This window comes from Zeugodacus cucurbitae, chromosome 6 (genome assembly GCF_028554725.1).
Source record: "Zeugodacus cucurbitae isolate PBARC_wt_2022May chromosome 6, idZeuCucr1.2, whole genome shotgun sequence".
Classification (NCBI taxonomy): Eukaryota; Metazoa; Arthropoda; class Insecta; order Diptera; family Tephritidae; genus Zeugodacus; species Zeugodacus cucurbitae.
This window is the reverse complement of record NC_071671.1, coordinates 54,409,281-54,421,823: the sequence shown is the minus strand read 5'-3', so window position 1 is coordinate 54,421,823 and position 12,543 is coordinate 54,409,281. Positions and strand designations below refer to the sequence as shown.

The 12,543-nt window shown below is 33.4% G+C and overlaps 1 protein-coding gene across 3 annotated transcripts in view; it reads left to right on the top strand.

Annotated features, from left to right (window-relative positions):
• Positions 1–12,543, top strand: part of LOC105219210 (gamma-1-syntrophin) — a 149,409-nt gene that overhangs the window by 102,221 nt on the left and 34,645 nt on the right. For all 3 annotated transcript variants that reach the window (XM_054233650.1, XM_054233649.1, XM_054233648.1), the window contains exons 9-11: positions 2,323–2,487; positions 3,063–3,247; positions 9,250–9,408. In XM_054233650.1, coding sequence (XP_054089625.1) covers positions 2,323–2,487; positions 3,063–3,247; positions 9,250–9,408 — 509 coding nt within the window. The remainder of the gene's footprint in view (positions 1–2,322; positions 2,488–3,062; positions 3,248–9,249; positions 9,409–12,543) is intronic.

The window sequence follows — 12,543 nt, the reverse complement described above, 5'->3', positions numbered from 1 at the left end:
CCCATCCCCCAAAAAAAAATTAAAAATTTGAAATATACAAAAAAAAATAAAAAAAATATTAAAAAATAAAAAAAATCAAAAAGGGATTAATTGTCTGATAGGTCCACGTCGTTAATCCTTGGTTACGCTAATTGAAGATAATAATAGTGCATAAATCAATGATTTTTCACCATGTTCTGAGTTGGTTTTTTATTTGTAACACATACAAATATTGCTGTCCCAAAATTCCCTTTGGGGGGTAAAAAGGTGATGAAATAAGGAACATTTTAAGATATTTTCGAAAAAAATCGAAGGGGGCATAAGTTGTTAAAAATTCCAAAAACAAATTTTTTTTTCATTTTTTGCTATGAAATATTAATTTTAAAAATTTTTACGATATACAGTTTTAAAGTTTGAGAAATTCTGTACAAAAAAGTCACATGGTGTTTTAAAATCTGTTCATTAGTTTTAAAGTTATGGCGGTTCGACAATTTTTTTACAAAAAACTTTGGCCCCTTACAGTATGGCAACCGCGCGTTACACAGACCTAAAACCATATGTTTTATTTTAGGTTTTACATGTACTAAAAGATATATAATTGCCAAAGAAAATAAAGAATTTTTTTTTCAAGTGGCTTTTTTTCCAGTGAATGCCTCATATATATATGCGGTATAAAGCCCACCGGAAGTTTAAGAATCCGAGTATAAGGCATATGGGAGCTATGACCCGATTTTAACCCAATTTGACTACAATTTGACCCACATATTCGACATACATATTGTATAAAGTCCATTGAAAGTTGGAAACCATAATATTAGGTTAGAAGCACCGAGGTCCTCGTGTTCGATATATGGGGCCTTAAAAACCTATGGTCCGATTTTTAGAATGGGGCTGCTACACTATAAACTTAGTATTTTTGCAAAGTTCTGCACCGATATCTTCACTAGTGCTTACTTTATATATTGTAATTATATATTGTAAAGTAAACGATTCAGATTGTCTTCAAATTTCTGGTATATAGGAAGTAGGCGTGGTTGTGAACCGATTTGGACTGATTTCACAACATGTCATTGGGATGTAAGGAAACTATTGAAATTTAGTGTTTCTGACGTTTTTCATTAGTGAGTTAACCCACTTTTAGTGATTTTCAACCTAACCTTTGTATGGGAGGTGGGCGTGCTTATTATCCGATTTCTTTCATTTTTGGACTGTATTAAGAAGTGGCTAAAAAAAACAACTACAGAAAGTTTGGTTTATATAGCTGTATTGGTTTGCGAGATATGTACAAAAAACCTATTTGGCGGCGCTCATTTTCGAAAGCAACCTTGCAGTGGTGCCAAGAAATAAGTGTACCAAGTTTCATCAAGATATCCTAATTTTTACTCAAGTTACAGCTTGCATAGACGGACGGACGGATTTGAACTCCACTCTTCACCCTGATCACTTTGGTATATATAACCCTATATCTAACTCGTTTAGTTTTGGGTGTTACAAACAACCGTTATGTGAACAAAACTATAATACTCTCTTTAGTAACTTTTGTTGCGAGAGTATAAAAATGTTTTGTTGTGGTAGTTTTCTTAATGTTTTTCAGTACAGGTTAACATTTTATTTAAATCTCCACTAATTTCCTATACCTTCTGAACTATCATACATATGTTCATCGTCAACTTTCGCGAAATCATATATTCTAGCTTTTGATCAATAAGCCCTTTGTATAACCATTATTATTATATGTTACGCCAATCTCAATTGGTAATTTGAATGACACTTCCTTTCATTTTCAAATTTTTGAATTTTTTAAGAATTACTTAATAAAATTAAGCTATTACAAACACCATTCACATTACTCCCTTCGCATCAACTGTCACTCTTACGTTTGCCTTGTCACTTCTTTAACCGACAACTTACTTATTTCGAGCAGGATAATGTCAGTACAAATATGAACATGACAGAAGAAGAAGACGAAGCATATGCTGCATTTGTAAGCGATATCCTTGCCCTACGTATACGAGTATCCTGCATGCAAGCAAATACTTCAAAGTACATTTGCATTACAAAAGTCGTTGCACAATCACTCTCCTGTATATATATTTACATATTCGATTCGCCAAGCACTGCTTCAGCTACAATCTCAACTCCAACTTTGCGTGCTTTTAACAAGTCGTTTTAACTGAAAATTTTTCCTTTGCTGCTGCCATTCGTAAATTTGAAAGCAACAAAAAAATACAATCATACATACATACATACACACTCACACATGTTGATAACTGCATTTTAACGGTATTATCGTATTGTATTTGACGCTCATTGTTATTGTTGTTGTTGCTGCTCACATTTCAGTTGCCAAGGAGACACCCGATTCGGACAATGATGCAACATGTGCGGAATTAAAGGCTGACGAAGGCTACAAGTCCTCGGTAAATAACGGTACAATAAGTCGCAGCTGTAGTCGCCCGATGTCGATTTGTTCGGAACCGGAAAAGAAATGGGTGGATGTGGTGGCTGGTATGTATGAATACAAATGGAAGTATTTACTGTTATATATGTATATATTACTGTATATATATCTTCATGCAATTCGTTTTTATTGTTGTTGTTTTTGCACATTTGCTTTGCATTATTTATATACCAACAACACTGTGTGGTATTCATTATGTTCGCATACGTGAGTGAATTAGTTAAGTGTAAGTGCGTAGGTGTGTTCATACGTTTTTACCGTTACAGCACGTGTTGGCTACCGTAAAAACGTAAAAACACACTCACACTCGCATTAAATTATCTGCGTGATATAAGCAATGCAATTTGTTGTTGTCGGTTGGTCGGTAGTCGTCGGCGATTCACAATTACTCTTATTTATTTTTTGTACGCTTTAATTACGTTTCGTAATTTGCTTGCATTACGTTTTTTAATTAACTTTTTTTTCGCATTGCTCATATTTCTTTCAACTCTACAAATACACAAATTTCTTACTTTTGTGCAACATTTCTGCGCTCTACGTTTTGCTGCACTTGACATTTCCATTTACTATTCCTACTCTACGCTTATATTCCATATCCTGTATATGTATTTCTATGTCGCAGTGCCGCTGATGATGGCCTACGTAACGCGCTATATCTATGGCACCGATAAGTTACGCCCCAATGCGTTTGAAGTACGTGGCCTTAATGGCGCCTCGACTGGCATAATACACTGTGATGATTTGGCCATACTCAGTCAATGGCTTAAATTGATAACCGACAATGTTGTTGGATTGACACATTTACAAGTGAGTATCAGTTATATATATTGTATATGCTTATATATGTATTAAGATTTTTCAAAGAATAGAATAGAATTGTTGTAATAGACTAGTCCTACTATATTATAGCAAAAGTACTCCATAATTTTTAGCTACTCGAACAATTTTTCAAATCGATATTTTTAGCGTTGTCTATTAAAATAAATTTAAAATATATTATTTACAATACGTCTCCCTAAGGGGTTAGGGTTGAAAACCAGTGCATTTTGACAATTTTTTTTTTTAATTATAATTTGAATTTTTGACAAAGTTTGAACAAAAAATTGTCTCATCTATTGAAAAAATGTGTTGTAATCAAAATTAAAAACATCCTTCGTTCAATACCTGGATAATATTATTTCTAAGATGTGTGCCAATTTTACAAAATTACATAACTTCGAAAAATAATGTCCACCGACGTGAAAATTGAGTTATGAGATTAAAATTATATTTGATGAGCGGAAAATGATCTATCTCTTAGAATTTTACTCGAATCGATTTGAAATTTTTGGAGAATATTTTAAACATATTGTACTAATACATATAAAACGATTTTTTCAGATTTTGAAACCCACCTAACCCCTTTAACATTGAAACAATATTTAATTCGGGTTATAATGATCCAAAGTTTTTCTTGATCAGTAATGAATTTTACATAATGTAAATAATACAAGAAAAAACGTTAACTTCGGCTGTACCGAAGCTAATATACCCTTCACAGGTGCATTTATTTTAGTAACTATGTGTTTAAGCAAATCTAAAGACGTAAGAAAAATTAAGTAAAACAAGAAGAAAACATTTTACTAATTCTTTTTATCCGGGTTGTTTGCTAGAAACATTAAGGTTATATAGTTAACCGATCTGAACAATTTCTTCTTATATTATTGTGAAGATACCACGTCAAATGAGAAAATTTTCCATACAGGCCATTGATTCCGATCGTTCAGTTTGTGTGGCAGCTACATGCTATAGTGAACCGATCTGGACAATTTTTTTGGAGATTAAATTATTTCTATGAACAGTAACTCACACCAAATTTCGTGAAGATATGTAGTAAAATGCGGAAGTTTTCCATACAAGCCCTTGATTCCGATCGTTCAGTTTGTATTGCAGCTATATGATATAGTGGTCCGATATCGGCAGTTCCGACAAATGAGCAGCTTCTTGAAGAGAAAATAACATCTTCAAAATTTCAAAACGATATCTTAAAAACTGAAGGACTAGTTCGTATATATACAGACGGACATGGCTAAATCGACTCAGCTCAACATACTGATCATTTATATATATACTTTATAGGGTCTCCGACGCTTCCTTCTGGGTGTTACAAACATCGTGACAAACTTATATAGCCTGTCTGTTCAGGGTATAAAAATGAAAAATAAGTTCAAAGTTCAAAAGTTAAATCAATTTAACCCTCTTACGCCCATTCCTCTCAAATACTTCAGGTTATATTGATTCGAATATTTTTTGTTTTTATAATAAATTTTACATAATGTATGGAACTCAAATATCTAAACAGTTTAACCCTTTGACGGCTCCTTAACCACTAAATAATGACCTCAGGTTATAATGATCCCATGGTTAAATTATTATTACATTAAGTTATTAATGTAACTGAATATTTTGTATTCTGAAACTGCACATAAATTTTCAAAACAGTTTTTCAATTCACTCTTTTATTTCGTTCTACAATAAGATGCGAGATAAGATACGAGCCTTAAATCTGACAGCTAATACGCAAAGTGCTCCAAAAAATCAAGCCTGTTCGAAAATTCACTAGAACTGAAATACATATATTCAAAGAAAAGCCCACAGTACCTACATGGAAAAATATGCATTTTTTAAGTCCAGAAGCTTTTCAACTTTTAACCAGAGATCTTGGTAAATATTTGTTAATTCGTTGTTTGTTAGTGGCATTTCCCCTGATTAGGAAAATACTTAAAGTATTAGAATATGGGCTAGATTTTTTCTCGATTCTTCCCGGTAAGCTATATTGACCCATATAGTCACCAAATTCACTACAAAAGTCATCAAGTAGTCCCGAAAAAGTAGTCCTTAAAATTAAAAGGTTGGAGTTCAAAAGTCACCAAGGTGGTTAATGAGATATTTAAAAAAAATCACACTTCCGGTGTTACGACTTTGAATTCCATTTCATATACACATCCAATAGTTCATCATTTGCTCAGTAGTCCAATGACCCAATGTGCTGACGATGTTCTAAAACTTTAATTATCATAATTTCACACTTAGACTATGTACTCGCCAGCAATGCCAACCTAGTTTCGCTCAAACAAACTCGAGCGCATTGTGCGCGCCATCAAATTAATTAGCGTAATTGCAAGAGCATAAAAGCTGAAAGCCGAAAGAACCAAAGTCCACACTTGCACTCGAGTATGCCGACTATATACCTTACCTTACTAGTACCCCCGGTACAAATACTATTTCAAAGTATAATCAACTTAATCCAACAACAATGAGACGAAAGGATTCGCGTTACACACAAGCGCAAATTTATGCGAACGCTCCCAGCAGCAGCAACAACGGTTGATTGCAAAGTGCCAGCGGAAAACACGGATAACACGCTATGGAGACACATTGTGAAGGAGCTTAACGGTATATAAGTTTGTGTGGAAATCTGCATCTCTGGAGTGTGATAGCGACTCAAATAATGACAGGGATAAATAATAGCGATGTGCTAAAAGTTGTACGCAAAGCATTGAGTGCAAAAGCAAAAGCAAAAACAAATCACAAAATCATCATGAATACATCGATGCCATGAATTTCCGTGCTACGAGCGTTGAGACACGTGAATACAATGCGGCAAGGATCAACTTTCACCTGCGCGCATTTGTGGTCCCTTTGATGAGGGTATAAATCAACACGGTTGCCACAGAAGTGTCCATATGCATAAAGTGCAGCAAAGTGGATTTGCAAGCATACTTACATATACAGGGTGATTAATATGGCGGTTTCTTTTTATAAAAAAACTTGAAAGTTGGAAACCATAATATTGGGTTAGAAGCACCGAGGTCCTCGTGTTCGATATATGGGGCCTTAAAAACCTATGGTCCGATTTCGGCGATTTTTAGAATGGGGCTGCCACACTATTAGCATAGTATTTGTGCAAAGTTCTGCACCTATATCCTCACTAGTGCTTGCTTTATATATTGTAATGTAAAGGATTCAGATCGTCTTCAAAGTTCTGGTATATAGGAAGTAGGCGTGGTTGTGAAGCGATTTAGCCTATTTTCGAAAAATATCATTGGGATGTAAGGAAACTATTACAATGCTATATATTATGTGAAATTTAGTGTTTCTGACGTTTTTCGTTAGTGATTTAACCCACTTTTAGTAATTTTCAACCAACTTTGATATGGGAGGTGGGCGTGGTTATGATCCGATTTCTTTCATTTTTGGTCTGTATTAGGAAGTGGCTAAAAAACGACTGCTGGAAGTTTGGTTTATATAGCTCTATTGGTTTGCGAGATATGTACAAAAAATCTATTTGGAGGCGGGCCACGCCCACTTCCCCAAAACAATTGCATCCTAATGTGCCCCTCCCTGATGCGATCCTATGTTCCAAATTTTATTTTCATAACTTTATTTATGGCTTAGTTATGACACCGTATAGGTTTCGGTTTCCGCCATTTTGTGGGCGTGGCAGTGGACCGCTTTTGACCATTTTCATTAAGATATCTTAATTTTTACTCAAGTTATCGCTTGCACGGACAGACGGACGGACAGACATCCGGATTTCAACTCCACTCCTCAACCTGATCATTTATATGTATATAACCCCATATCTAACTCTTTATTTCTTGGTGACAGAAACAACCGTTATGTAAACAAAACTATAATACACTGTGCAACATGTTGCGAGAGTATAAATATGAAACTTAAGTAATAACGGTTTATTCGAAAAAGAAGCAGGATTAGTTACACCTATAACTCAAGACCCACTCGACCGATTTTTATGATCTCTGATTTGTTGAATTCGTCTCCACTCCAAAGAGTGGAATAATCTATACTACAATTATAAAGAGGAAAGATTTGTATGTATGTTTGTAATGAATAAACTCAAAAACTACGATGCCGATTTCAAAAATTCTTTTACCATTGGAAAGCTACATTCATCCCGAGTAACATAGGCTATATTTATTGCTCGAATCTCAACTTTTTGGAAATAGTTCCCAGATGAGGGTATCAAAAAGACTCCGTGATGGAGAATCTTAATCAGAAACTGAAAATCGTCTTGCAAGTCATTCTCTTCGCTTCGCAATCGCGTGCCAGAGAGTCGAGTAACAAGCGCTCGCAGCTGCTTGCTGAACAAACAACCTTTGAAAACAACCCTGCCACTGAACGTATAGTTCCTGACCTGACTTGTTTTCGTGGGAACACAAACGTCCAAGACTACATACCAGATCTTCAATATCAGAGAAAAATTAAAAGAGCCATTCAATTCATTCTATACAAAAAACTGTTCCTGTGAAAATAGCATGAGTTTAAACAAAACAAGTATATGGACTACCCTATATAAAAATTCCAAGCCATTCTTTATCATTACAGATCCGATTTCCATAAAAAATTGCAAACACAAAATTAATTAATCAATTTTCGAAAGCAAAAAGGAAATAAATAAATATTTTTCCGCGATCAATAGTTAGTACTTTGATGTTAAAAACAAATTGCAACCCTGCTGAGTGGCTGAGCGGCCAATCGGTCGCAAACGGAAGTACCGGAAATGCACCAATTCAATGCCAACAACACATATGCGCACTACTAGACAGGAGGACAATCACAAGCCCACAATTTTTCCATACCATTGCACTGCAACAATAACAAAAAAGCTGGGCAAAGCTACAAACAGAGTTGTGAAACAAAGCAAAAAGTTGGTGAGATAGCGCATTGCCGCAATGAAAACCACATATCGAATGAGTGTGGAAGGAAGAACTGAAAAATTGGTCATAAATAATGGAGCAAATATCTGGCTTACCAAAGCAATGGCTGTTTGTAAATCAACGCTTTAATTGCTTTTTGTTGAGAGTTACAAAGACACGTGGTCTTTTGAGAGTGAATATATGTAAAGAGGCATACATGAATAAAATTTGTTGTAGTATAGTGGATATTGCAATAAAATATATTATGTAGGTGTTATTTTAGAGGGATAATTTAGCTCAGGAGGTCAATTTGTGAACTAAAAACCATTATATATGTTATACTTCATCAATAATATATATAGTATCGAGTGAATTCTTAATCGGTGTAAAATTCTTCCAAAATCTGATATATAATGAATTGTATTTCCATTATGTATTTTGCATACTTCTCGAAGAATTTTTCTTTTAATTTTTGAGGGAATATAATATTACCATAGAGAATATATTTACAACACTATACCACAAAATTTTTCTCTAGGTATTGCACCAAACTAATTGTTTCCAGGAGATTAAGACATAAGTAAAACAAAGTGCATTCTCTGATTTTCAAGTTCGAAGTTCGAAAGAAGGCTTTTTTAAAATAATTATTATTAATTACAGGATATAGTGACTGGATATTTTCCTCTTAATTCAATGGTGTTTACAACTTTTCGGTCAAACTTATATGACAAACGCTATGAAGGGTCAAAGTTTGATCTTCGAAAAAAATAAAAAATAAATGATATCGAAAAATACATCTCTCATATTAGCTTAACGAAAAAGAAAGAAAAAAGAGATGTGACTATATCCATATTATGAATTCTTTAGTAGCTATATCTTGGAATTAATAATATTTTTTTTTAAAAGTAATTTTTTCGAACTTCGACTCCAAACATGGATCCACTGAAAACCGCTATATCTTATGGACTCAGCTACAGTGATTTTTTCTAAACCACGACTGTTTTCGAATTATTAATTATTCAGAAATTAATGAATGCTAAATTATTAACAAAATTTTAATGTATAATCTTTTAACATTTTCTACTTTCTTTCCCTGAAATTTCGCTACAGATGAAGCTTTATAATCGCAATTTTGCCGTTGGCGAACGCATCGAGTATATGGGCTGGGTGAATGAGGGTGTTATTAACAACAATATCTCCTGGCAAAGTTACAAACCACGTTTTCTAGTATTAAAAGGCACTGAAGTGATGCTCTTTGAAACACCACCGGTAAGTAAGACAAATGTTTAATTCAATTTTCTTTTCAATAATAATCTTAATAATTTTGATATATAAAATGAAATTAATAATCATATATATCCCATTCATTTGAACTGGTAGCATTCAACTATACAAATCAAAAAACTGTTTTCAAGAAATTATTTCTGAACTTAAGGAAAATATTGAATTTTTTAAGTTAAGATATACAACTTCTCAAAAATAATACTGTAATTTTTTATTTACATAAATAATTAATTTTTGTAAAACACTTCAAACATCTGGCAACCCTTTTAGAAAATATTCTCAACGGTAATCCTGAAGAGTCTGTCGTTTTTAGACAGTCAAATTAATTGATCAATTAACTTTTTTATTGAGAAACCCTTTTTTGCCTTTTATACTGCCGGCTACTCGCTAACCGTTCAGCTGTTATACCATTTTGTTTTTGCTTTTCATAAGAAGTTGGTAAGTTTCATCAGCTCGTTGATATCTTTAGCAACGACATCTACCGTAGCTTTTATTTATCAAAAAATTCAACCAATCGCAGACAAAGCACGTTTATATAATTACAAATACGGTCTTTGTCGCAGAGTTGCATTTTATTTTCAAGTCGATTAAAATTAAACTAAAAGTTAATGTAGATTTTTATTTTGTCGATCTTAATAAGTGTTTTAATCGAGCAGAGGCCAGTTAATTGATCAATTAGCTTCTGTGTTAAAAAGCTATTAGCTACATTAATTTTTGTATACTCTCCCAACAAAGTTGCTAAAGAGAGTATTATAGTTTTGTCCACATAACGGTTGTTTGTAACACCCAAACCTAAACGAGTTAGATATAGGGTTATATATACCAAAGTGATCAGGGTGAAGAGTGGAGTTCAAATCCGGATGTCTTTCTGTCCGTCCGTCCGTCTATGCAAGCTGTAACTTGAGTCAAAATGAAGATATCTTAATGAAACTTCCACATAAGCTATGGGAATAAAGTTTGATATAAAGGATTATTATAGGAAGGGGCATATCTGGATATAATTTTTTATATATAGTCCAAAAATGGAGGATATCGGCTTATAGCCACGCCCACCTCCCATACAAAGTTTATGTTGAAAACGACTAAAAATGCTTTAATTCAGTAAGCGAAAACACCAGAAAACTTAAATTTCATTATAAAGGGCTCCAACAAAATTGGTATAAAAAATTATAAGTGGGTGTGGCTCCGCTCACTTATGGGTCAAAAACCATATCTCCGAAACTACTCGACCAATATCAATGAAATTTGGTTTGTAATATTTTGCTCGCATCCCAATGATATGTTGTGAAAATAGGCCAAATCGGTTCACAACCACGCCTACTTCCTATATACCAGAACTTTGAAGTCGATCTAAATCGTTAACTTTACAATATATAAAGTAAGCACTAGTGAAGATATCGGAACAGAACTTTGCATATATACTGCATTAATAGTATAGCAGCCCCTGTCTAAAAATCGGGTTCTAACTTTCAATGGACTTTATACTATATATATGACGAATATGTGGGTCAAATTGTCATTATATAATATTAAATAAATAAATTGCGAGAGTATAAAATGTTCGGTCACAACCGAACTTAGCCCGTCCTTACTTGTTTTAATTTAAATTTTAAAAGATAAATATTTTTTTATTTGAAAATTTCAAACAGGTGGCAACTCTCTATTTTTTATTTTTTTTTTTAAGCAACGAACTATAACATAGAGTAAATTTAGTGGTCTATTTGAAAAATATCATCGGTATTCCAACAAAAATCTAAACTTTTAGCATTTAACATTTAGCAGACTCACTCACATGAAATGGTTATTAAATACAGCTTAAACTCCAATATTTTTACAAAAAATAGTATTGGACTGATAGAAAAAATATGGATATTGATTGACGGCATCTATGAGCGCCGCGATACATCTATGTATATACACACCAAACTGCATCAATATAAAATGACACAATATTCACGAATATTGAGTTTGCACACATATTCGCTGCCACTTGCAATAAAAATAACAAAAAGTAGCGAATATAAATCCGCATATTGCTGATACAGTTTGCAATGCGCGCGCGAGCCGGAGCATACGAAACAGGAAGTGAATTCCAAATACCAAATATGACAGGCAGTGCATTTTCGCGCCGTACAATTTACGTGTCCACGGCAGCAAAGCAACAAATCGGATTTTTTTTATATGCCACCAGCTAGAGTTTTGCACCAAATGGTTGGTTGACTGAAAAAAAATGGAAAAAGTGAAAAAAGATATGTTCTTGTTGTTGTGCAACAAAATTGATAAAAGCTGCATAAAATGTAAATTTCGTCCTGAAAATTTTATTTTTTTTATTTTTATATATATGTACATATATATGTATATACAAGCATGTAGTGTAGCTAGTGTGTCCACTCGCCGCAAGCACTCTGCCTTCCGGTGTATTTGTTAACTTCCAATTTTATGCGCTTTAGTAAGCAAGCCTTCGTCGTTGTTTTTTTTTTTTAGTTTTGAGTTTTCATATTTCCGCTTCCGCTTAATTTTACAAGCGAGTCATGCATGCAGCCTTTATTTGAAAGAAGTTTAATTTTTTTAATATCGTTATAAATGTAATTGTTGCGAAAATTGCTATGAAATTCTATTTTTATCAAGATGAAGTGGCCGACTAACAATTTTATGCATAAAATACGCAATTTAATTATAGTTTATTATTGACAACAAAAGCTTCGAATAGCTAAAATAGCAATGATGGTAGAGTTAATAAATGAAAAAATGTGTATATCCATGCATAAATATTAGTCTGGCAGGCATATTGACTGTTTATACATATATACGCTATATGTATACATATATGGAAAATTTTATTTCATTTATTGACCCAAATGCTTTTCACATTCATTCATAACTGGAATTTCAAACATTTTGCGCACAAAATTGGGACAAAGTAATGCATAACCGCTAACGAAATGCAGCACTGCATTTATATAGAGCAATTGAACTCAAACACACACAGATATGCATTCTTACATATACACATATACATAGTATTTTGGCATTTCACAACTTAAACACACAAACGCATGCGTACATTAATTAATGAATGCGAATGCGAATGCGGTTGCTCATGCATATTGTGCATATAAA